The sequence below is a fragment of the Xiphophorus maculatus genome, chromosome 12, assembly GCF_002775205.1.
Source record: "Xiphophorus maculatus strain JP 163 A chromosome 12, X_maculatus-5.0-male, whole genome shotgun sequence".
Taxonomy (NCBI): domain Eukaryota; kingdom Metazoa; phylum Chordata; class Actinopteri; order Cyprinodontiformes; family Poeciliidae; genus Xiphophorus; species Xiphophorus maculatus.
Window position 1 is genome coordinate 21,315,951 of NC_036454.1, and position 24,188 is coordinate 21,340,138.

General features: G+C 39.8%; 1 protein-coding gene across 2 annotated transcripts in view; it reads right to left on the reverse strand.

Moving 5' to 3' along the window:
* Positions 1 to 1,798: 1,798 nt before the first annotated feature.
* The window catches only part of kiaa0825 (KIAA0825 ortholog), a 134,338-nt gene continuing 111,948 nt past the window's right edge, over positions 1,799 to 24,188 (reverse strand). For both annotated transcript variants that reach the window (XM_023344098.1, XM_023344097.1), the window contains one exon: positions 1,799 to 2,783. In XM_023344098.1, the coding sequence (XP_023199866.1) occupies positions 2,600 to 2,783 (184 nt within the window). In that variant the 3' untranslated portion in view covers positions 1,799 to 2,599. The remainder of the gene's footprint in view (positions 2,784 to 24,188) is intronic.

Below are 24,188 nucleotides of genomic sequence, written 5' to 3' on the forward strand. Positions count from 1 at the left end.
GCAGTTTGTATGAGTGGCAATAGACGAATCAAAAACAAACAAAAAAAGAAATCTGCAAGTCTTTTGTGTCCAAGCAGTCAAAACACTTGGCTGAAATCTGTGTGCTTTGAAAAAATCTTTTGTGAATAAAAATCAAAATGGAATTTTTAATTAAAACCACATAAAAGCAAGAGTAAATTTATTTTTGTTACTTGAACCAGGAATCTTTGTTTGTAGGTGAAGAAAAGTATTCTATGACAAAAATCACAACAAATCAAAACCAAACAAAAGCCAGACAATACTTGCTGAATTATCTGTTTGAAATATGGCAGTTGTCGATCAGTTGTTGCTTTGCTGGTATTTGCTAGAAAGTGCAGAACTTGGAATCTGAGAAACCACAACCAAACTTGAGCACTTGAAAATCAGAATGTCATGCAGCTCTGTTGCCAAAGCTGCATGCAACTAAAACCAAGACTTATCATACAGTATTTATATACAAACTGAAATTTAACGTTTGACCTCTGTCAGATTGAACGAAAGGTATCTGTGAATAGCAGTTTTCAAGCTTTGCCAGAGATTCTCATTTGGATTTAGGTCTGGACTTTAACTGGTTCATTTAAAGACATGACTGTCATTTGATCTACTACTGCTTTTCAATTTCAGTCTGATGTGGCAACATGACTTTTTACGGGTTTCTTTCAGCAATGAGTCTCTCCCATGAAGGTCAGATTTATTGAATGTACAATTATTTAAGTTATAATTTGTTCTTTCAACAGATTGTCTCACCTGAGCTGTAGATCTCTGCAGCTCCTTCAGAGTTACCAAGGGCTTCTTGGTTCTCCTTACCCAGCCTGTTAGTTGAAGTGCACACCCATGAGTCCCTCCTCTGAGAGTCCCTGCCGGATGACCAAGCTTCTCACCCTATCTCTAAGGGAGAGCCCAGACACCCTACGGAGAAAACCCATTTCGGCCGCTCGTATCCGCGATCTCGTTCTTTCGGTCATGATTCAAAGCTCATGACCATAGATGAGGGTGGGAACGTAGATCACACACTAGCTCTGGCTCCTTCCCCACCAGAGAGGTGACATTCAACGTCCCAAGAGTCAGCTTCTGCAACCAAGGATCGGATCGCCAGGGCCTCCTCCCTCGGCTGCCACCCATCACACATTGCACCCGACCCCTTTGGCCCCTCTCATAGGCAGTGGGCCCATGGGAGGGAGGACCAATATCTCCTCTTTGGACTGAGCCCAGCCGGGCTCCATGGGTAAAAGCCCGGCCACCAGGCGCTCACCATGGTGCCCCCCCTCCAGGCCTGGCTCCACAGTGGGGCCCCGGTGACCCGCGTCCAGGCGAGGGAACACCAAGTCCAAAGTTCTTGTCCATCATAAGGGGTCTTCGGGCTGAGCTTTGTCTGGTCCCTCACCTAGGACCTGTCTGCCTTGGGTGACCCTACCAGGGGCATGAAGCCCCAGACAGCATAGCTCCTGGAACCATTGGGGCACTCAAACCCCTCCACCATGATAAGGTGGCAACCCAAGGAGAGGCAACAACCACCATACAAGTTTTATTATTACATAAAATATAAGATATATAAGATATATAAAGACACAAGTGTGGTTTTACCATTTTATGTCTTTTCAGAGTTAAATCCAGACTTGGTCACTTTTCATTGTAATATCTCTACATTTGCTTTTATTATTTCTATAGCAACATCTTTTTCAGTAGCAATAGTTATTTTCATATATTAGCATTTAAAAATATTTTATTCAGACTAAAGAAAAGGAGCAATTGTTTTCTTTTTTATTTGAAAATTTGATGGAGAAAATATACTTGTAAATATAGCATTAAATGATAATCCATTATATAAAAATTACATCACAAAGATAATACTATTTTATCTTAAAAAAAAATAACAATCCTCACTGAAGTACAATTGTGGTTGTATTTTAATGGGTAACATTTTACCTACAATGATTCACACAAATAAAAAAAATACAGACATATTTAGAAAAAATATACGGTAATTAGCAATCATCATACACATTAATGTCTTTCAAGTTTCCACTAAATGCTGACTGATAATTTATGGTGTGGCAGATTTCTAGAACACATCAAAAATCAAAACAGGTAATATTTTGCTTCCAAACTATATTGTTTGATGTTTTCTTAAAAGAAAGCAAAAGAAAGCATGCTGACACTACTCTCTCCACCCACACGGTCTTAAAACACATCAGCTACCTACAGTGATCACACAGTCCTATCTTGTCCCAGACAAACAAAATCGCAACTCTTTATTTCCCGGAACTGGTTTCTGCAGATGTGCTCCAAAAAGATGAAAACGCACCTGATGCAGCATTGAACGACAGAGAGGATTTGTCTCAGGTGTGTGCAGACAGAGGAAGGCACCAGCTCGTGCTCTCTTTTTTTGTTTCTGGTGGGGTTTTTTTTTCTCCATGTTTTTGTGCACATACATGCAAATTTCCAGTACATGCACAGGCCAACATATTCCCACAAATGTGTGAACAGGGGTGCACGTACATGTCCACAAACAACCACCTTGAGAGCGCCAAGAGAATATAAAAAAATTACTACATAATAAAAACTACAACGCTGTGCACTGTTATTGGGCAGTACTTTTATCGCAGGGCTCTGCTTCCCCCTGGGTCTGATTTGTTGGTGTCTCATCAGTTCCAGAGGCATCTTGTGGTCCCGCGCTGCAGCAGCAAACAAAAAAGGCTTTCTGAAGTTCTTCCACCATTGCTCTCTCTCCATCTTCCAGCTCCACATCCTCCTGCATATCCCACCTGGAGAGCAAGGAGACACAACAACAACAGCTGTTATTTTTCAGCAAACAGTTCTGAGGGTTAAATGAAAAACCACATTCAGCAAAATCTTCTGAATTTGACTCCTATATGTTGTTTTGATGCATTAGGACTTAGGCCAACATATTCAATAAGCTCCCAACCAAATTGGTGTTATCTTGCTATATCGCTCCTCTAAATATATCTCACAATCATGAGGCACCATGTACCTGATTTAGACTCAAACGAAACGTCTATCCGAAACTCATTTTGGTGCCAGACTTATGTTTGTACATTACATTTCTGTTAAAATATTTGAACATTAACTTGCATATTTTCCAACAGTAGAAAAATTAAAAGAAAATATTTGCTACTGCCTCTCTTTCTACATCCATCCATCCATCCATTTTCTGTTCACCCTTGTCCCTAATGGGGTCGGGAGGGTTGCTGGTGCCCATCTCCAGCTACGTTCCGGGCGAGAGGCGGGGTTCACCCTGGACAGGTCGCCAGTCTGTCGCAGGGCAACACAGAGACATACAGGACAAACAACCATGCACACACACACTCACACCTAGGGAGAATTTAGAGAAACCAATTAACCTGACAGTCATGTTTTTGGACTGTGGGAGGAAGCCGGAGTACCCGGAGAGAACCCACGCATGCACAGGGAGAACATGCAAACTCCATGCAGAAAGACCCTGGCCGGGAATCGAACCCAGCACCTTCTTGCTGCAAGGCAACAGTGCTACCAACTGCGCCACTGTGCAGCCCTCTCTCTTTCTACAGTGAGTTGCAAAGGTGCTCACACCCCTTGGACTCTCTTCAGAGAACCATAGCACGCTGAACACAGCAAGGAATTGTGAAGATGTTTTGATCAGGATTAGATTATGAGACAAGCCTGGATATTTCATGGAGCACTATTCAGTTCACTATCCAAAAAAGGAAAGAGTAGTGGGTCAACTCCTTGTTGTAAACTTCACCAACCTAACATTTATTGAAGAATAGAAAGGAGAAAGTTATTGGTAAAACAAAACTCTAACAAATTCAATTTGCTACAAAATAATGGAAAGTAGGGCAGAGGCTTACCTTCCAACAAGACAATGGATCTAAACAGTAACCCAGATGTACAATAAAAAAGTTTAGCTTTGATCATAGCCTAACAATCTGTTGATATGACCTTGTCAAGGTCAATAATTTGAGATAATCTTTAAAAAGATTTGCAAATTGATATTCACAGAAGATTTCCATCCACTCTAACCGAACCTGGGCTATTTTACAAAATGGGCAAATTTCTAGTTGATGCCCCAAAATACTTAACCCAACCTTTATCAAAGTATTGATATAGGTTGGGTGGGGAAAGACGGTGTGGTTTTATTTGTCAAAATCTTCGAAAACAACATATGACTACATCACTGCATTCAAATTATTCATTACTTTATATTGGTCTTTCACAGTAAATCCCTGTAGTCTTACTGAAGTTCAGTTGAAATGCGACAAAATGTAGGAAAATCAATGGTTAAAAATTATTTTTTCAAGGCACAGTAGGTCAATGTTTTCTACAAGTCTCTCTGATTTCCACCATAGACAAGTTATCATTCAGCATCTTCAGAGCAATCTCAGTTTGGATAACAAAATTTTGCAGAATGAATTAATGCAGCTTCGTCCCGTTTATCGCGTCTACAGTATGTCTTCCTTATACATTTTCTAATTCTTCAAGCTACAGTGTTGGATGGAGGGCTTCAATGTGAGGACATCAAGGTTAGTCTCGTTGTAATTCACTCACAGTATTTCGATTGAATCCCTTGACGAGCGACTGTGGTCAATCAAATCCACAAGGATGGGCTGAGGGCCGTCTTGGAGGCGCCGCATTACACTGCCTCCACAAAAGAATTATATCTGTTCGACTGCAAATGATTGCATTTTCGTTGCAATCTTTCCGTCCCCTTTTATCCTGCCCTGCCTCCATTCCTATTTCCCTCTACAGCCTCTGTGAAACATGTGCTGTATGTTTGTGCTTTGTAGATGTGTGTGAAGTGTACAGTGTATATAAGGGAGAAAAGGAGGCAGGAGATGAAGGAAATCATGTGTTCAATGCAAACTAACATTCAGAACCTTTGAGGGAGTTCTAGTCTTTGTAGCAGATTGTGTCTGGACCAATTGGACATCATCTTGGCTCATTTGAATACAATTTAGGGATAGTAATTACCCTCCAAGAAGTGGGTCTGTTTAAGGGAGTGCGCATTCTTCTCTGAGTGCTTAGGTCATAAATCTGTGTTTTGAAAGGTCATTTGTGTGTCAGTCACTTCTCTTATTATGCCTTTGCAAAATTTTTACATCTTTCAAAGTATCCAATCATTTTTGAAGTGAAAAGAAAATTCTCCATTATTTTCAAATAAAATCATAAAAAAATTACATGCATTGGTTATTCTCTCAATTACAATTAAAGCTGCAAGTCTTTCTGAGTTTTGTATTTAGTTTTGGCTCTGTATTTACATCTTACCCACCCAACTCTTGCCATCTTCAATGTGGTTGCTGAAATGGAGCATTACCATGACATGATGACACCGCCAAATTGTTTCATGGGAGACTTCAACGTGGTGTTCAGTCTTTTGTGCAGTTTCTGGCCACCCACATCCGAGTCAAAAGCCCAATTCTAGTTTTCACAAGCCAGAGCCTCTTCTGATGCTAGTCTGCTGTGTCCCTCGGATAACTCGTGACATGCTCCGAAGGGACTTAGTTGTGGAGTGCATGGCTGATGTTCCATTGACTGACTATTCCACCTGAGCTACTGGTCTCTACAGCTCCTCCACAGTTATCCTGGGCCTCTTGGCTGCTTCTCCGATTCCTGCCATCCTTGCCCCTGTGAAATAAACTTGACGGTCATGTTTTGGTAGGTTGCCAGTTGTGCTGTACTCTTTCCATATTTGGCAAATGGAGTGAATAGTGCACTGAAACATTCAACGCCTGCTTTTTATAGAACCTTTCACAAAATATTTATGTCATATACCTACAAGGAGCACACAGCAATTACCTTTCAGAAATGAAGTTGACAGTGCAGGACAACATTAGTTGTGATGTAGCTTTGGCATCAGCAGAATGAATGAATTATTCCCATACCATTCTTTTCAAAACAATATCAGTAGAAGACCTCATGTTGGGATCCTTTTTGTCTGAACAAATGAGTCAAATCACAATTATACACCTTTCTGTTTATGCTTTTATACCATGCAGCTTGGCAGACCAACAAACCATCACCATGTCACTCAATCAACTTGAAACACCAACTTTCTTCTAAACAGATCAGCCGATGCAGGGCTGTGACTCCCTCACTATGTATGTCATGGACATAAGAAAGACTAGATATAAAAGCAGATTCTCCACAACGTTATCCCTGTCCACTGTGTTTCTTGTTTATGATGCTATTAGTTCACTAATGGTCACTATTTACATTAAATATATTAAGCCTACATCCCTCTGTTTACTTATAAGGTGTCATCTGAAGGCAATGGACTTTATTTACGGGTATCAAAGAAAAGTGGACTGAAAACAAGCTCAAACTGCACTTTTCAAATTTTGATTTGTGACAATTATGTGCTACTTTGTGTATATCTAATACCAAAATCAAAGAGTTGGTGGCTATAACATGACAAGATGCATAAATGTTCAAGTGGTGAGAATAGTTCATCGATCCATAGAATGAGAAGATTGAAGAACAAAAAGGGAAATCACACAACTTGAAAAGAAGTTACACCTGATGTTTTCATGAGTGACAAAGAATAAAATCAGTTCTACCGGATAACCATTATGAGATTCAAACACTCCCACATTGAGAACAATACAAATGTCACACGGCATGCAGAACGAGAGAAGCAATTGTACGAGGGAGAACAGAGAGCCAGAAGCATGGCACCCAATAAAAGAGGGAACGAGGAAAAGAGAGAGAGGGGAGAGCGGAAGGAAGACAGGAAGGTACGGTAAAGGTTTTTCAATGTTTAATTTTCAAATAGGATTAAGCAGAATGACATTTAGCTGAAGGTTACATGCTCAGCATTGTCTTAGCTGATATTGATATGCAGGAGGCACCCTGCTTGTCACCGGGACAAACACTGTTGATGAATGAGAAGTCTTTCCCTAGGAAGGTGTTAAGTGCAAATTTGAAATGAGAGTAAGACAGAGGTGGGGAGAGAGAGAGGGGAAAAAATAAAGAGAACACACACACAAATCTGCGTACATACAAATAGAATTACCACAATAGTTGATGTAAACTGTCACTAGATAATGTTGGCAAAACTGTAAATTGTTGCGCAAGGTAAAAGGTTGCTGATTTGCCGGGACTGGTTGATCTCGTGCTGAACAAAACACACAAGGTGCTTTGTTATGTGCATCTAATTTCAACAATCATGACACAACAACGCCTCTTAGAAATGCATAAGTAGGCTAAAGTTGACAGTAACTTCACTGTATCCTCATTTCGGCAACTTTTTCCCCGGAATTTACATCTTAATAAGGCGAGTCTTACCCTTTAATTCTTATGGGCTCTGCTCATTTCTCATGCATTAATACTGGAGCTGCTGACTTAGCTCTTCCTCTGAATACAGAATAGGACACACATATTAAGACTCATATATTTACAGGATTGATGCCACGAGAGATTGTCTCAGAGTGAGATGAGAAGGGCTGGTTCGGATCGGTTTCAGTGTGTGAGCTGTACTAATCACGGGAAGGCTGCAGACATGAGACAGGCAGCATCCTTCCTGCTTCTTTTAGCTGAAAATGTATTCAAGATCTTGCTGGAGATCAAGCAATAAAACACAGTACAGATAAAACCTCCACAAAGGTGTTTTTCTGAGTAGCAAAGAACGAGAGAAGACCTAAACTCTAAGAAGTAAAAGAAGTATTGCTTGCATTGAACTTGGTGCAAGTGAGCAGAAAGACAGAGAGCTTAGATCACGAGTCTGTGGCCAGTGGTTTCTTTAGCAGCTGTCTGTGGTTTCTCTCAGTGTCGGGGTGTTTGTACCGCTTTGGCTGCAGTGCCTGCTCTGCCACCGGGACCTCTGTTTGTTTAATAAGGCGCGCCTGTCAAACAGAGAGTGCCACCGACAGCCAGACGCTCTGCTAAATGACTCTGACAGCAAGCTCTAATCAGAGGCTTTGCACATTGCCACAGGGCCTGGAGAATCCATCATAACCCAGGCCTAAATATTTAAAGCGCTAAACTTTCGAAAGGTCAGGCCTTTCCGTGGATGCCAGGGCGACATGTGTCAGTGAAGTGCACAGTGAAGTGGGAAGAGAAGCACATATCAACGGGGACACATGGAGAAATACAGAGCCGGCTACATTCATTGGATAGATTATGGAGAATTCTGGGTTGCTCCTTCATCACTTTCCTGTTCAGCTCACTCAGCGGGTTTGTTTTTTAGGATTCAGGTATGGGAACTGAAATTGGGTGTTCACCAAGGTCAAAGTTATGTCTGGTGAACAATTTCTGTGCATTTTCTCTCGCATTTCTGCCAAAGGCAATCAGGATTTTATTAAAAATCTAAGGTGATTATCGACCAAACTGGTAAACTGACGTTTGTGCTTTCTTAGCTCTAGTTTTATGTGTTTCCCCTACTTAATGCTCAGATTGTGGCCAGAACATTCTATTCTACTTTATTCTATTCTATTTTTTCAGTTTTTACTTCACATGTTCATGTTTCTGATGCTTTTTCCTCAGGCATTTTGAGGCTTTTCACATATCTATAATATGGGTGCCAATAAATTTGAGCACTAGCATTTAAATGTTTGAATTGTACACAGTTGACACCATGTTACAGACATCCTTTGGACTGTCAATCAAACTTTGAATTAGTGTTGCAGTTGAATATGAAAGTATTTTCTCAGATTTAAATAATTTCTCAGTCTTTTACACCATGGCCTAAATGGATACAACAGGTAAAGGTGTGTCAGAAAGAACACTCAGATTGACTCCATTGTTTCCAGAAACATTACACACAATACGTCAAACCTCAGCTTAAAGGTATAAAAATATCCGCCTTTCTGACAGCAGCGAGCAAGCAGTGGTGCTCTCTAAAGACAAATGAACCTCCTCAGGTACGACAACTTGACCAGGACTCGTCTTCCAAACACAAGCAGAAGCTCTGTGATGAGATCAGAGCTCAGAGCGTCTGGTTATGAGTCAAGAGGTGAGAGCGGATAAATGTAGAGTACAAAATGTGGGCACAGATTGTCAGTGTGTTTGAACAGAATAAGGCTAAGTGAAATCTTATCTTAATTCCTTACAATTCAGTTAGCATCTAGTTATATAGTTTTAAATATTACACAAATTATTTCAAAGGAAGTTTAAAAATGTGAATTAAAAGTTAGAGGAAAAAAATAAAACCACAAAAAAGAGCAATTAGATAATAATGGATGATGTGGCTCAGAATTTAGTTTATCTAAAGCAACCGATGAGTTCACAATATAGGACAGAAGGTCATTTCTTTTGACTCAGTTTCCAATGAGAAGCAAACATCCAATCCAATTTGGGTATGTGCCTGTGCGGGGCTATAAGCCAGAGGGAGATTGTAACTGACAGCCATTGGACAGCTGGCTGGATTTGAATATTGACGAGACAGAGACTTGACAGAAGAGATTATGCTCTACCTTCTGACTTACTAGCTGCAACACTGATCCATTGTATTGTCAGATCAACTCAGCATCAGATCTACAGTATGTCCGGGTGACGTGGCGTTGCCACTCAGTATTAGACCCTACCTGGGATCCATCTCAATATAATCTCAATACAAAGTGATGTCTGCTCAAAAGCTGCAGGACACTCGGCAACACAGCCAGGACAGAGACACGTAGTATCAAAGCAAATCTATGTCAAATGATGGAAAAAAATTCAATGTACACAAAATAAACTGACCGACAGAGTTTGCATCACAAAACAAGAAAGAATGACAATAGCTGAGTCTGTACAGCTTGAAACTAATCACATTCAAAAATGTTTGTTTTTTTTGTACATATCTAAATACGTCTGCTTTTGTTAATACATTTTAGATAAACAAACAACTTTTACAGACTGATTTATTTATGACATTCAGCATTTCACAAAATCAGTTATGGCACAAATTTGAAGATGTCTGCATTTGTTATGTATTGCTTTCCAGTATTGATGCACACATTTTGCACCAAAACATATTTATCCCCAGGACACAAAACCTATGTCCATCCTGAATGTATGATATCTGGACATTCCCAATCTGCTTATACTTTCATACATTCAGGCATCTGGAAATTGACACAATGAATGAACCACTTTAAACTCTCTTCCTTATATCTTGGTAGATTTTGTTAATTTTTTTTTCATTATGTCATACAACAGAACAGTGTCTTTGAGATGCTTCACAAAATACATCACATGGATTCTTCCAGTGAACTTAAGTAACATGAATTAACCTTTCGATGGCTTACAAATCAATGAAATAGGATTTCAGGAATTGTTTCAAGGCATAGCTATCTCAATGTCTATATTTAAACAAAATGTGTAGGACATTTGTGACTCCCACTCCTGTTTTAGAGCCATTACTCCTCTATTAACCCTGTAACAACATTTTTACCAGTGTTGCACTGAGAAGTAGCTCACATAATGAGCTCAGCAGGTATCCAGTTCCACCAGGTCTTTGCTAATTACGACTGGCTAGTCAAGGAGCTGAGTAGGGGAGTCGTAGGGAAAAGGGTGCTCTGTGAAGTCAAAGCTGGGGTAGCTTGTTAATTGCAGCTCAGAAGAGGAGCTATATCTTGAAGGTGGCGCTGTGTCCACCCAGGAGTTTTGCACAGCTGAATGGTTGCCATAGGAGAGGTATGTTGACGAGGGAATAACATCATTTAAAACTCATTAAAGTAGATTTTACATAATATTACCCCTTTAACATAATGTAATTTTCTGGAAATGTTGTATCTTCTATAGTATGCCAAAACCATATTGCCTATGTTGTTGATTGAATAGACAATTTATTGGATGGATGGGTATTATATAACTGACAGAAGAAAAAAAGCTGAAAGAATAAATATAAATGTGTTGGGATTGCCAAAAGGAAATGTTATATATGGTTTTCAGAAAATTAGGAGCAGACAAGGAGTCACAGAGCCTGCAACTCATGGTGTGCAATTTTAGCAACCACCACCAGAATCTATTTCTGAACTCTCACCACATGCTAAACTACTGGTAAACCTGTCTCCAAGTCTTCAGGCATCACATGAATGAATCTGCACAATTGTTAACCATGTGCATTGATGTTTATGTTTGTGTATGTGTGAGTGTGCATGTCAAAGACACTTTCTCAACCATATCAAACCGGTCTTGTCTCCCACCAAGCAGACATCCTCCCATCTCGAGGGCCGTCAAGAGCAGTCAAGTCATAGATGGCCTGATCAAAGGGCCACGGACAGATCTGTGAAGGCCCTTTGAAAGGACATCCACAGTTACACAAGCTGACACGCTTTTGCTTGCTTGAGCACAACCACACATCTAGCCTCTGAGGCATGCGTGCTCACATGCGCATGTACAGAGGGACTCACACGAACACAAGACTTCAAACGCAGCATGGTCTCAGGCTCCAAGTTCAAGCAATAATAAGCTAATCAGCAGGCACAGGCTGCCTTTTTTTTTAAATCATCAAATGAAATGTCCAAGAACAGACAGATGTAAAGTAAAAGAAGTAGAAATGGGGGGAATCATTTTAATATTGCAATATTTTAACTGAAGTAATCTAAAAAATCTGACTGGATGGTGTAAAACATATCACAGATTCATAAGACAGTGGAAAAGACCCATAATTCAAGACATAATTGAAGACGTACAAGAGATGCAGTACAGTGTGTGCTGTTGCAGCAGTAGGGCACGTGAAGTTTTCCTGTCTGTTGGATGGAATCGGCAAATATTTACATTTCAATGGCTTGTAATTATCATTGACTGTCCAGATCAGAACCTTGTAAGGAAGACTTTAGCCTGTCATAAATAAAAATCAATTAAAGAATGGATACCTAATCTACAAAGTAAAAGTAGGCATGGAGTAGGAATAAGAATGAAATGATCACGAGATTATAAAATATCAGGCAACATTTTAGGAAATCATACAATTATGAAAACATTGAGGAATAATATTACAATATCAGTTACAATTAATTTCCCCAGTTAACGCATCATCTGTCTGTGAGGTTTAGCATCTCAGCCACCAAATGCTACATAACAGGTGGGAAACAAGAGCAGTAAAAGTTCATCTAACTAGCTAAATATAACAGTGACATGCAGAACACGGAAGCATATGTAATGACCTACCTAATATTTTATCCTAATTGTATTGTTTTACTATTGATATTGTAATGAATATTGAGGCTTTGCTAAATTGTGCAGCTCTATGGTCAATACTGTTTAACAATATTCAAAGATTTTGCAATGAAATGGGCTGCAGAAATGAGTTAATAACCAACCCATACAGAGTAATTTATCACGATAGAGAAATTCACTTTGCAATTAAACTAATAAAAAATTACACTAATCAACATTTATGATGCTGAATTGTGGTTGTTTTCAGAAGTAGAAGGCATCCATTTGGGTAACTATTTCTTCTGCTTTTTTACAGTATGATCTGCATATTCAAACCTGACATGCAATAAGCATGTTTCTTTTTATAGCTTAGCCATTCCACACAGTATAAAATATGCTAAAATAGTCCTTCAAAAATCCTGCTTAGATAAAAAATTAAGTTTAGTTTTGTAGTTCTCCTTTTAATTTGTGTAATTTATCCCCACATATAAACATTTGAACTTTTAAGCTTGCAACTGTTACAAGACAACAAAATATTGAAAGGGTTTGAATACTTTACAAAAGCACTGTATGTTGTGGCTGTGGACGGATTACAGTGTGTGTTTTGTGGCCCAAACCCCTCGTCTCAGTGAGACACCTTTTTTTTATTATTATCGTTTTCTTTTAAAGACGTCAGACTATATGTCATGTGACCAAATATCTCAAATCCCTTTGCTTGGCTGTTTCTTGCTCCTAATTATTCTCTCTAGTCATCCAGGGGAAAGTTTGTGTAAATTTGCAGTGGCTTAATTACTGAATAATTTAGACCATGCTCCAAATTAATGTAGACATTTCCACATTAATATGTTTGCCTTCTGATTCAACATTTATTTGTACTGTGGACAGGAAGGTAGCAATTACCATGGCATACCATAGCGGTTGTTCTGTTATTTTAGACATCATTATGCTGCTTGTCCACCGCAGTGTGACTGTGAGTACTTGACTATAAGACACAGCTTGATATATTCCTCAGATATGCTCACTGTTCCTCTGTGGCTAAGATCTTGCTCGAGGAGAAAAGAGTGAGGGGGCACTGTTCGTGTTTGACAAGGTGAGGTCCAATTTAGAACAGCTGCTGTTTTTGGACGCATTTTTATATGCAGGAAAAATGAGGACAACAGCAAGTATCCAAACACCTGCCAAGTCCACACACTGTCTCCTGGTCAGTACAGCAGAACAGGCACTGAGGTTTCTGTGTCCCAGAGGGTTGACAGTTCTTTGTTCCTTTTATCTTCCATCCTGACCCACCTCTCCCTCCACCTTGCCTCTCTCTTTGCTTGCCTCCGAGTCTCCCAACTGTTTGGCTCTTGTTAGGAGCTTGGCTTAACAGGTTGGCATCTTTCACTGAAACAGCACCCCCAGAAGAAGTTGTGACACTGAGAACTGTGGGCATGTGCAGGCACTTCGATGTGTGTGCGTGTGTGTGTCTGTGAAAGAGAGAGAAAGAGAGACCTTTCTTTCTTGAGCTACAGTAAATTATTACAGTGAGCCCCTTCGTTAGGAAAGCCAACAGTCTCTGCTGTGTCCTATGTCTCCCTGTCTGACACCACTTCCCAAGTTCCCTTCACATGAGGCAAAACAAATATTTCCATCAGGGGACAAAAACCGCCCTCCTATATAAATCTATTCATAAGGTTGAAAGTAAACAACCTGAAAAAGTTGATTTTTAACAACAAATGTCTTTGGTTATTATTACAAATCAGGCACTTCATGGCATAAATCCTGAATGTAAATCATTTTTTAAAAATATGCTTGCCTGATTGGTTGTGTAGTAAGTAAGTCAGGTATTTAACATTGGCAAGTACCTGCTACCAAAAAAACATTGCTGCAATGCTCCCAATTTTGTAGATGTTTCTAAAGCTGCCTTGGATGATGTCAACAATAGGACAATGACTTAAAAATATGTGTAACATTTCTCTTTACCTTTTTAAATGAGACACACACCTTATACCATAATAAAAAAAATGAACTGGGAATTTTGTCAAATTAAAAACAGTTCCAGTTAATTTTGATCCAACAATGTCAGGTGTCTCAGACAGCTAAATATAAAAGGGTACAAACTTTGCAGCATCAAAGTAAGTCCAAACATTAATCCAAAGAAGGATTTCAGTAGACATAGTTTTAAAATAGTTTGGCCGAAGTCCAGAATAAAATCTTCCCGAAAATCTGTGGGCTCATCTCACTAGTGTCCTCAAAATCTGGCAGATTTGAAGTGGCAACAGATAAATCCCCAATTAGATTTATTTGTTTTTAGATAGAACTGCAGAAGACATGTGAAATTAAAAATGTACATAACATTTCCACATAAGCCTGGCATTATAACACAAACATTATAGATCCATGGTAGATGTTTTGCATCCACACAGCTAAAATGCTACCTACAGGAGGACCACCTTTCCTCAAATCATCAACCATCCTCTAAGGTCCCAGTGAAACCACAACTCTTCATTCCACCCTCTGTTGGCACCGGATGATCTGTACATCCACAGGTTTCTTTAAAGAACAAATATGAAAGCCTGCCAGAACACACAACCTGCCTCCGTGCCTTCTGTCTGTATTTGGGTCTCCTCCTTTAAACCTTGTCACCAAATGCATAAAATATAACCTATGAATTAATGAACAAAGACGATGCAGATAGTCTTTAGATTTTGCCCTCCTCACACACACTAGCGCAAACACAGAGAACAAGAATTCCCTCATCCAAGCTCCCCACTGAACAGCCTACAGAGGAGGAAAAAAGGTATTTGTTGTTACTTCACCTCAGTGTGCTAGCAGGAAATAATCTATGACTTATTCAAGACTTTCTCTTTGTCATTTGTGCATATATCAAGTGGAAACTCTGCTAAAGAGTGGTGAGGCTTGAGAAGCTGCAAAAGTGACAAAACTTTAGTTTTTCAGCCTACCTACCTATAATTTTCAAGCCGCTACAAATAAACTTCCTATTTCAGCAATTTTTTAATATTTTTTTACTCGTGAAAATTTGCGCCTTGGCTTTGCTGGGTACATTCTTGGTGTGGTTGATTTAACTTTGATATTGTAACAGTTTAAGTAATAGCATAAACTGACTAAAGCAGATGTAGAAGTATAAAACATTTCTTTCTTTTAAACATTTTCAGAGGTTTACTGTCAAAAACAGCTTCCTAGGAACCAGTAAGAAAAGAGAGGGGTTAATCTGAATATTTCAGAAAAGGCTGATCTTCTTGTATTTTTACACCAAACTATCTCTCAGGTCAACAGAGAATGGCTAAAAAAAGGACCAAGGTGTGTGAAATACCATCTCTGAATTCAAGTCAAGGACCACACCAGGTGCCACTGCTGCCAGCTAAGAATTGAAACTGAAGCTATGATTTACAAAAATTGGACTAAACTGGTTGGAAAATTGTATTTTTTACCCTACACATTTACAGAAATATTGTACCGTCTGCCTATTTCTTTGGGTTTGGCTAATGTAAGTCTTGCCATGATTCTGTCTGGAACAGTGCATTACTTCTTTGCCTTCACTACAATACATTATACTGTTTCTTTCTTCTTTAAAGCAAATCCTGCCAAGCAATTCCTAAGCAACCATTTTTATATTAGAGAACAAAACATATTTGATTTAAACTGCAGAAATATTTGCATCACTTACAGGCACCAGTTGGCCATACTGTAAATTTAAGTGTAAAGGCTCTATTCATAATGACATTATTAGCTATGGCTCCTGTGGTTTTACAGTTGCCTGTGCCTGCAATGAGCTGATTAGTCCATGTGGAAATGATCTTACCTTTCTGTGTGTGTGTTTGTGTATGGACGCGCACATGCATGTGTGTTGTATGGCTGGGGGTGCTCTGTTATTGTCTATCAGATGAGGGCCTTGTTCTTTTACCATTTCAAACAGTTCAATTTCTACCATGCTAATGGCATTTTTAGGGGGTTAAGGAGATAAATAAATTTGTGCTGTCAACTCATTTAAAATCAAATGCCACTTAATTATAGCTGTATGTGTTTTCAAACACTTTGCATAATTTATTGTTCAGCTCCATCCTAATCTCCCGATCCTTATCGTGTCTGCCCTATTTTACCTCCTATGTCCTTATAATAAAATCATAATGCACCCTCTTTCAGTTTTTCTTTCTGCTTTTTACTGCCAACAGCAGTGTGAAAGAGATAAGGAGGGCGATGAAAAGATGTTTCTTTTTTTTTTAAAGTTATGCCTCACCTTGTAGGGATTTGATGTAAAGGTCTATTGTCAGCTCAGGAGAGCACAGTGTGTCTGCTCTCTTACACACAGCCCTCTGGCAGTTTTGCATTTCTTACAAAACAAAATACAAACAGTGACAAAGTCTATGAAAGGAACAGCGCAACATCGTGATTCACAATCCGCTTGTAGGCTTACCTATCAGGAAAACAAATGCAAGCATGACATCCCGATTAGATTTTGTTTTGCCTTCATCCTCATGATTGTCATGAAGCTTCTGCTGTTTAGCATTCGTACTACACAGGTATTTCCTCTCAGTTCTTTAAAGCTTGTATCTAGAAAATTAAATAATCGAACAATCAAATTTTGGAAGAGGAATGATAGATGGTTTGAAAACAATTTAACAAACCAATCTGCAGGATGCATTTGTATTCACCATCACTGAGTCAATTTGTTGTATTTAATTTATAGCAGTTGCTTGGAGTATGTTTCAACTTGGCTTCATGTCTCTAGGCCATATGAACACATTTGACCTGAACTGTACTGATGTACTTCTGACTGACTGTTTCTAGCTTTTACCCTGTGGAAGGTGTGCCCCCATTCCTGCCTCAAGTATTTTGCCTCTAATAGTTCTTTCCCTTAAGCTGCCTACTTTCAACTCCCTACAAATTCAATCACTCTGACAAGCTTTTCTGTTCTTGATGAATAAAAAAAGAATCCCCACAACAAGAGCTTCTCTCATATATTAGCTGTTTCTCTTTAAATGGCATTTGGTAGATTTTTCTTTCTTTCAACAATTACGTTTTTCTTTCCAGATTTTCCATATGGCCAAATTTTTAAAATGCGGGAGCAATATTTGCCATGTGAAGATAATTTACCACCTGAGCTGTGGATCTCTGTAGTTCCTCTAGAGTTACCATGGGTCCAAGGTCGATTCTTTCATTAATGTTCTCTGTCAAGACTGTCAAGATGTCTTTTTATTTAATAATAAAGTATGTGCACACAAAGATGATTTTATTTAGGATTCTGAGAGGATGAGAAGCCGACTCTTCTGAGATGTACATTTGTAATATTTCCTTTTGTGTTGGACTTTCACATGAAGAACTTTTATAGTACATTGAACTTTGTGGCTGTACCATGAAAACCTGCATAACAATTTAATGGTACGGATGTTTTTACAATGTGGTGCACATTGCAAAAACAAAAATCAACTGTAAAGATTGAGTTATCAATACAAAATGTAAAGGAAGCACACACCAGCTACGCATTTGCAGCTCTTATTACTTTGTATTCAGAGGGCAATTTGTGTTGTATAGCTGCAGCTGCTGAAGGGAGTGGTATAGCAATTGCCCTGCACAGACTGGATCAGAAGCCAGATGTGATTCTTTAATCAGTGTATTTGGAAAGATTATTCAACAAAGTACAGCAAGCAAAACTATTGTTGAAGTGTGTAAATGGAGCAAGAAACATTAGTAAATTCATAAACAACTGATAAAGAAAGCAAAAGTAGACTTAGGCTGGTACTGATTTGAAAAAAGGTTCTTATGTGGGACTTAATTGAGTAAAGTCACACACACAAAAGGATGGTATACTAACTTAGGTCATGATGCTGTATCTTGAATTTAAAGCCAGTTAATGTCATAAGTTCTGGCATTTTGTTTCCAATAAAAGATGAACTTGGTCATGCTCCTGATGTAAGACCACACAAATTTAGCAAAGCCCTATCAATCGCTAACAGGAATATCAATAAACATAAAGTGGAAGGAATTACCTTGCCTATCTAACAAACTGTGCACAAGGCTAACTGTGTCACACAGCCAGTGTTTTTACATAAGCGGTAGCTAACCAGGTAATTGATGGGAGGAGCATGCAGTTGTGAATCCTCTCTGCTGCCCTTCCATCCTGGGCCAGTCAATGGACCAGACAGGCTGAGGCTTAGTATATCACTGAGGTGCACAGCAGACAGATACAAGTCAATAGAGGGATGCTGCTTCTGAATATTCACTCAAGTGTTCAGTGGTGGGCTGAATATGAATTAGCACAGATAAGTTTAGTCAAAACTTTCATTGATGCTTTATAAGGAATTTCTAGAAGAAATTAGGTGTGGGGAAGAAATAGTTATGCTAATGAAAGTGTTAGCAAAAGTAAGTTAGAGCGACTTCACGGGTAGGTCACAGTTACTCCAACAACCAATGGGATAGTCAGTGGGAGTTTACAGCCAAGAATTCACAGCAGATAAACTAATTTAGTTTACAGTACAAACTTCAGATGGACACCTCCATAGATAATTACAATAAGTATATTGTTTAGCCTTAGAAAACCATCCATCATATATAGTGCAGCCCTTCCAAACACATTCCCCATGGAGAAGCATAAAGATATTGCTATCGAGTTTTCAAAATGTCAGGGCTATGGAAACCATTGTGCAATTACATAATGATTATTGCAAAAAAACTTTCTCGCCCTCACTCAGCGTGGCTGTAATATGCAATGGATGGCCATGGGGGTTCATTAGTGAGAACAGGCTGCTGTTGAAAAGCTCCAGTTTCACCTCTGATCCCGCCTAATGTGATTTGGACTCGAGATTGGTAGTGAAGAGATTAGATGCCGGCTCACCTCAGGGTGGGAACCAGAGAAGAAGACATACATCAATGTTGTTTGTGTTCAAAATCAAATGTCTTCGCACCTCTAATTTTCTCTGAAGTTTCTGCAACAAAAAAAAAAGCTGGCTTGAAGGAATTTATAGTTTAATTTGCTTGGCGGCAACAGAAAATTGGTGGGCTAGTTTGTTACTCTAAAACTTACTAGACCACTGTTGGACGATGTGGTTTCGTCTTCCAATTCAACATATCAGCTCACTTGTTTTGGAAGTGCAGACTCAAAGAGTTAGCCACAGATGACAACTGGGTTAGCATTCTCCTCTTATTACCTCAGGTTGACCCCAACAGCCTGAGCTGCCAGTTGTAATGTCAACCTACTTCCTTTCAATTCCTTTCCATTAGTTTCCCACTCTGTCCAGCTTTATCCCTGTAGCCACTGTTTTACCTTCTCCATCATGTCTCTTACTTCTGCACTTTACCTCATCCTCCTTTCCCTGCTCATTAGGTCATACTTGTGGTGATTTGTCAGAGTGGCTGTGTTGATTAATAGGCCGACAAAGCCCCTATATTAGGGGGCTGTCAGCGGGGCTCCAGAATGCCAGAGCGGTCCTGCTGAGCCCCCCTCACCACCCAGGTGGCCCCATTTGGGCTAAATGAGCTGTGAAGGGTCCTGGCTATGCCGCCTGCCCCACACTAAGACTTTATGCACAAACACACGTTCAGGCATTGACACATGCAGGCACACAAACACACACATGCATCTAAGTTGCATGTGCACATGCAGGCACGCTCACGTACTCAACACCCTGGCTCTCACTGCCTCACACCCCTGCGCTCCCACATGATTTGTCACACTCCATCAATAGACAATAAGTTACTGCCAGTCTAGCCTGTCAATGGGCCCTGTCTTCAGCAAACCCCTCTCTATGCTGTCTCTGACCCTCCAGGGTATGGGGGTAGGGTGGAGCAGGAAGAAAATGGTGAGCATGTACTGGTAAGTATGAAGAAAGATTGGAATAAAAAAAAGAAAAGAGTGAAAGTGTATGAGTAGAGGAAGTATTGTATGTGGGTGAAGAGGAAGTGAAAAAAAGATAAGTGACAGAAAAAGAAAACCAAACGCATGGAAAAAATAGCCGAATTGCTTTTGTGTGTGTCCAACATTCCATTGGAGGGTTTGGCTTGTTGCACAGGTGAGGAGCCGGGTTCAGGGAATGTTACCCTAAGCCTGTGTATTTCCTGTATGCATGGACTGAAACGGTTCAACTGCTTCAAGCCAATCACTTGGCCTTGGACTCAGAGGCAGGATGTGCGCTTGAGTGCACATCGATGTGAACAGCCCTCTTTGCGAGATTATATTTTGTTTCCCCCTAAAGTAGAGGGAAGAGACCTTGGTGGATGAGATCATAGTTGCGAGAACACACGAGCGGACACGCCTTCCCAATGATTCAATCGAATAATGGGCTCGGGGTGGAAAACTGGAAACTGTGAAGGTCAAAAAAAAAAGTATAAACGGTAACATCCACCAATGCAGGCTACTGTTTCAGCTTCGACACTGTCATTATTGCTGGCCGGCTTCCGCTCATTATCAGCTAACCTCATCAAATACACTTCATAATCAGGCTGTCCTTAACAGACAGATGGGACGGACCCTTTAGTAAATGACAGAGCAACTGGTATGAAGTGATTCTTTTAAAAGACTACTCAGTGAACAGGTCATAGCACATATAGTGGTCTGCTCGTACTTTACATGGAAGACATACTTGATTAGACATCTGGAGAAAGAAACAAAAACTGTTATGTTATCTAACCAAATACTATTTAATTGTACTAATGATGATGCAAAATAATTATATCTGCAATGATTATAGTCATTATAAAGTCGTTATTCCTGAGTCTGTCGAAAATCTGAAAGGCGGATAGATATCCTGTCTGAATGGGCAGCTGTTACTGAAGATGTAAGCAACAGACAGACCTACCATGCTGGCAATATGGACGACCATGAAATTAAGACCCAACGTATAGTAATTATAATGACAATGAGCTTTGTCTGAAGTGTCAAGTATCAATCTAACACTTGCCAAGAAGCTTTCATATCATAGCTAATAGGCAGTTGGTGAGCTAGGCCATTGCCAACCACCGAACCGGGCTATTCATGAGTTAGCCCTCGTCATTGTGCTTAGTGCTTGATGTAACAGTAGCACACCCATCAGTTACATGTGCCCCCATGCAAATGAGTGCATTAGAAGAGACCTCAGAGAGCGGAGTGTGGCCAATAAATTTAGTCGGGGTGAGAAATGTAGCTTATACCATGCGTGTCCAACCCCATCTATTTAACCTAATTACACACACCATACTAGGTAATAAAAGTCTGCATGCCATCAATTCTGACACCTCATTCAGGGCACTGCAAGGAATGTGTATTAGGATCTATAAATCCTCAGAATGGAGATGTTCCCCAGGAGTAAGGTGTGTGCAAAGGTGTCTCTGTGGGCGGGCCGTATCAGCCCTTTGAGTGCTGTGTGTCTCCGACGGTTAAGTCTGCAGAGACTCCCATACATTTATGGGGCATGTGAATGCATGTATATGTCTTTTAAACTATATGTGCTGTTATTATGCAAGAGAGTGATGCAACTTAGCACCCTGAATTAAGACTGAAGTCAGCTTTGGGAAACAGGACAGATGTAACAGATGCTCGAAGACTTTGTTGACCGAAATTAGACAATTTAAATTTGATGAGTTCTCACCCATAGCTGAAACACTGGTTTCGTCTTCCAATGTTCTAATCTGTTTACTATGACATGCTTGGACATGTTCGGAGTTAATTTAAAATATAAGACAGCACCAGAAAACTAGACGCAGCCTTTTTGTTCTTATTTGTTCTAATTTGAATGTTGTTGTTATATCTTTAGAAACAGCAACTCAAAGTGTTTTGAAAAAATCAGTTAGAAAAAAGTTCCCTACTATTTCTGACTGATGTACGTCCACACAAAGGGTGACAACATAGTGGATGAGTTCAGCCATTTCTGTTTGTTGGCTTTAATCCAATGTGAAAAAAGACAAAACAATGAATAGTTTGATTCAAACAGCCGTAAAACATGTGAACCATTTTAGTTTTGGCTGGCCTGTCTTCCCACCCAGGTGCTTCATGTCACTCCTTGACAACCCCGTCACGCCTCAGACCAGGCAGAACATGGCTGCTGGTACTTTTCACTTTCACGCTTTGCAATGAAGCAAACGTCCATAGTCGGTGTTTTAGGCATAGAAGGTTGGGTAAACAGATATGGTCACAGTAACTTCACTTGCAGTCTGCTTTGTCTAAAGTACACCTGAATGTATGGCAGACCCCTATCTGTGGTTACAGACTGAATTTGAAATGTTAAGATGAAGGACAACTGACAGAGAAGGAAGAAGAGGAGTGAAAAACAAATAGCTAAAATGTGATGTGCACACATTTGAACAAGTAAAAGCTTCTTACGTCTATATGTGCAGAGAGTCTGTGTCTCTCATGCACGGATGATTTTTTTTTGTGTTACACACCCCGCTGCCAATTTCTAGCTCCAGCAACAACAACAACAAAAAAAAGAAACGGTGGGGGCAAAGAAATAAATAAAAGGATCACCACACCTGGATTTCCACTCCAGGATGTCATCCATGGAATTCAGCGGAAAAGCTAATCCATCAAACTCTCTTTTAAAAAGACGAGTGTGGGTGTGTGAATTTTCTATTAAAAAGGATTACTCCATTACCAAAACAAACCTAAAAGCCAAGCTTGGAATACACGGATTGGTAAATTGATTTATGGCTGATTTATCTCGCACAAACCTGAGGCAGTGCCGGCTTTCGCAAAATACGGGCTTTGAGTCACAAACAATTACTGTTTCATAGAGCTGCCTAAGGAATGATGGTAAAGTCACAGCAGCTGGTGTCAGTACATCAAACCATTGTGGCCTGTATCACTGTGGAAAATGCTAATTGGTTGTGATTGATAGAGAGCTTAGTTGGGATGGGGGTTGAGTCTTATTTTGAAAAACGCAAACCTTGCTGAGCTGCAAACATAAGTACGTTTTCACACATCTAGAGATCTGAAAACAAGAGACACACATGCAATATTTTCACGAACACAGAAAGCCACACACAATGCCAGTTTAATGTTAATTCATGCTGTTGGTTTATGAGGATTATACCCTCTTTCATTGTCGCATGTTTAGAGCATTGGACCCCATCTCTACTGCCGAGCACTAGGCTTCAAAGCTACTCCGGTGCAATTGTTGCCTCAGTCACCTATTACAAACAACACACTTTTAGAGAAAAGGCTGTAATTGTGCAAAAGTGTGGCACAAATGGCTTTCTAACATTACTGTATGCCTTTCTTCAATGCCAACCCCTACACAAGACCCTGAAAGCTCTCCTCAATTGAAGTTTGGCTTTCATCCAGCATAAAAGCTATGTTTGCAATTGAGCTTTGGCGCTATACCTTTTCTCGCCTTTACCTCCACCCTGTATGCCTTGTTTTATATGAGTGCACAGCAGCAATGGCTTGAGTAATGGCTCCAAAATGCTTTTTTTCTCCTTCCCTGAGCAGGAATCACTGTTTTTGTGGGTCATGTAGAGGTAACTTTGGGACACATACAACTCATACAGAGTATTGCTATTTCTAATTCTCCTGTCTCCAGTGTTTTCTCTTTTTTTCCATCTCTATTCTAATGGTGAAACCATTCTGCAGCATTCTACAGGCCCCATAATTTTGCCTAGCTCACAGCAATATACAGGCACAGTAAAAGTCAGAGAACGAGACAAAAGAAGAAGAAAAATACAGTGGAGGGACGAGAGAGAACAAAGGTCAACCACAGAGCTTTTTTTCTGTTTGGAAATGTTAAAATCAAAGAGAAGGTTCTTTCTGTAAGGGGGCTTGCTGGCGGGTTGTGGATTTCCCACTGCTGTTGAATGTACTGGGGTCCTAAACAATATCAAGGTTAGTTTAAAAGAAAAGCCTGATGGCTGTTTATGAGCTTACATGAGTTAAACAGCGCACTTAGCAGGACTTGTTGCCACTTTGCACTTAGCACCAATCTAAGGAAGGCCGCCTTAGTGTTGAAAAGGTTACTTTTGTAAAAAACATATACAGTATATAACAAGTTTTTTTTTTTTGCTCTACCTTCACTCTGTATGTTAGTATTAAAATAAAAACATATCTATTTAAAAAAAACTCATGATTCTGCTTGCCTTCTTTACATGTTCAAAATGGAGACAGGAAGGTGCCTTCAGGTCAGACCCCCCAT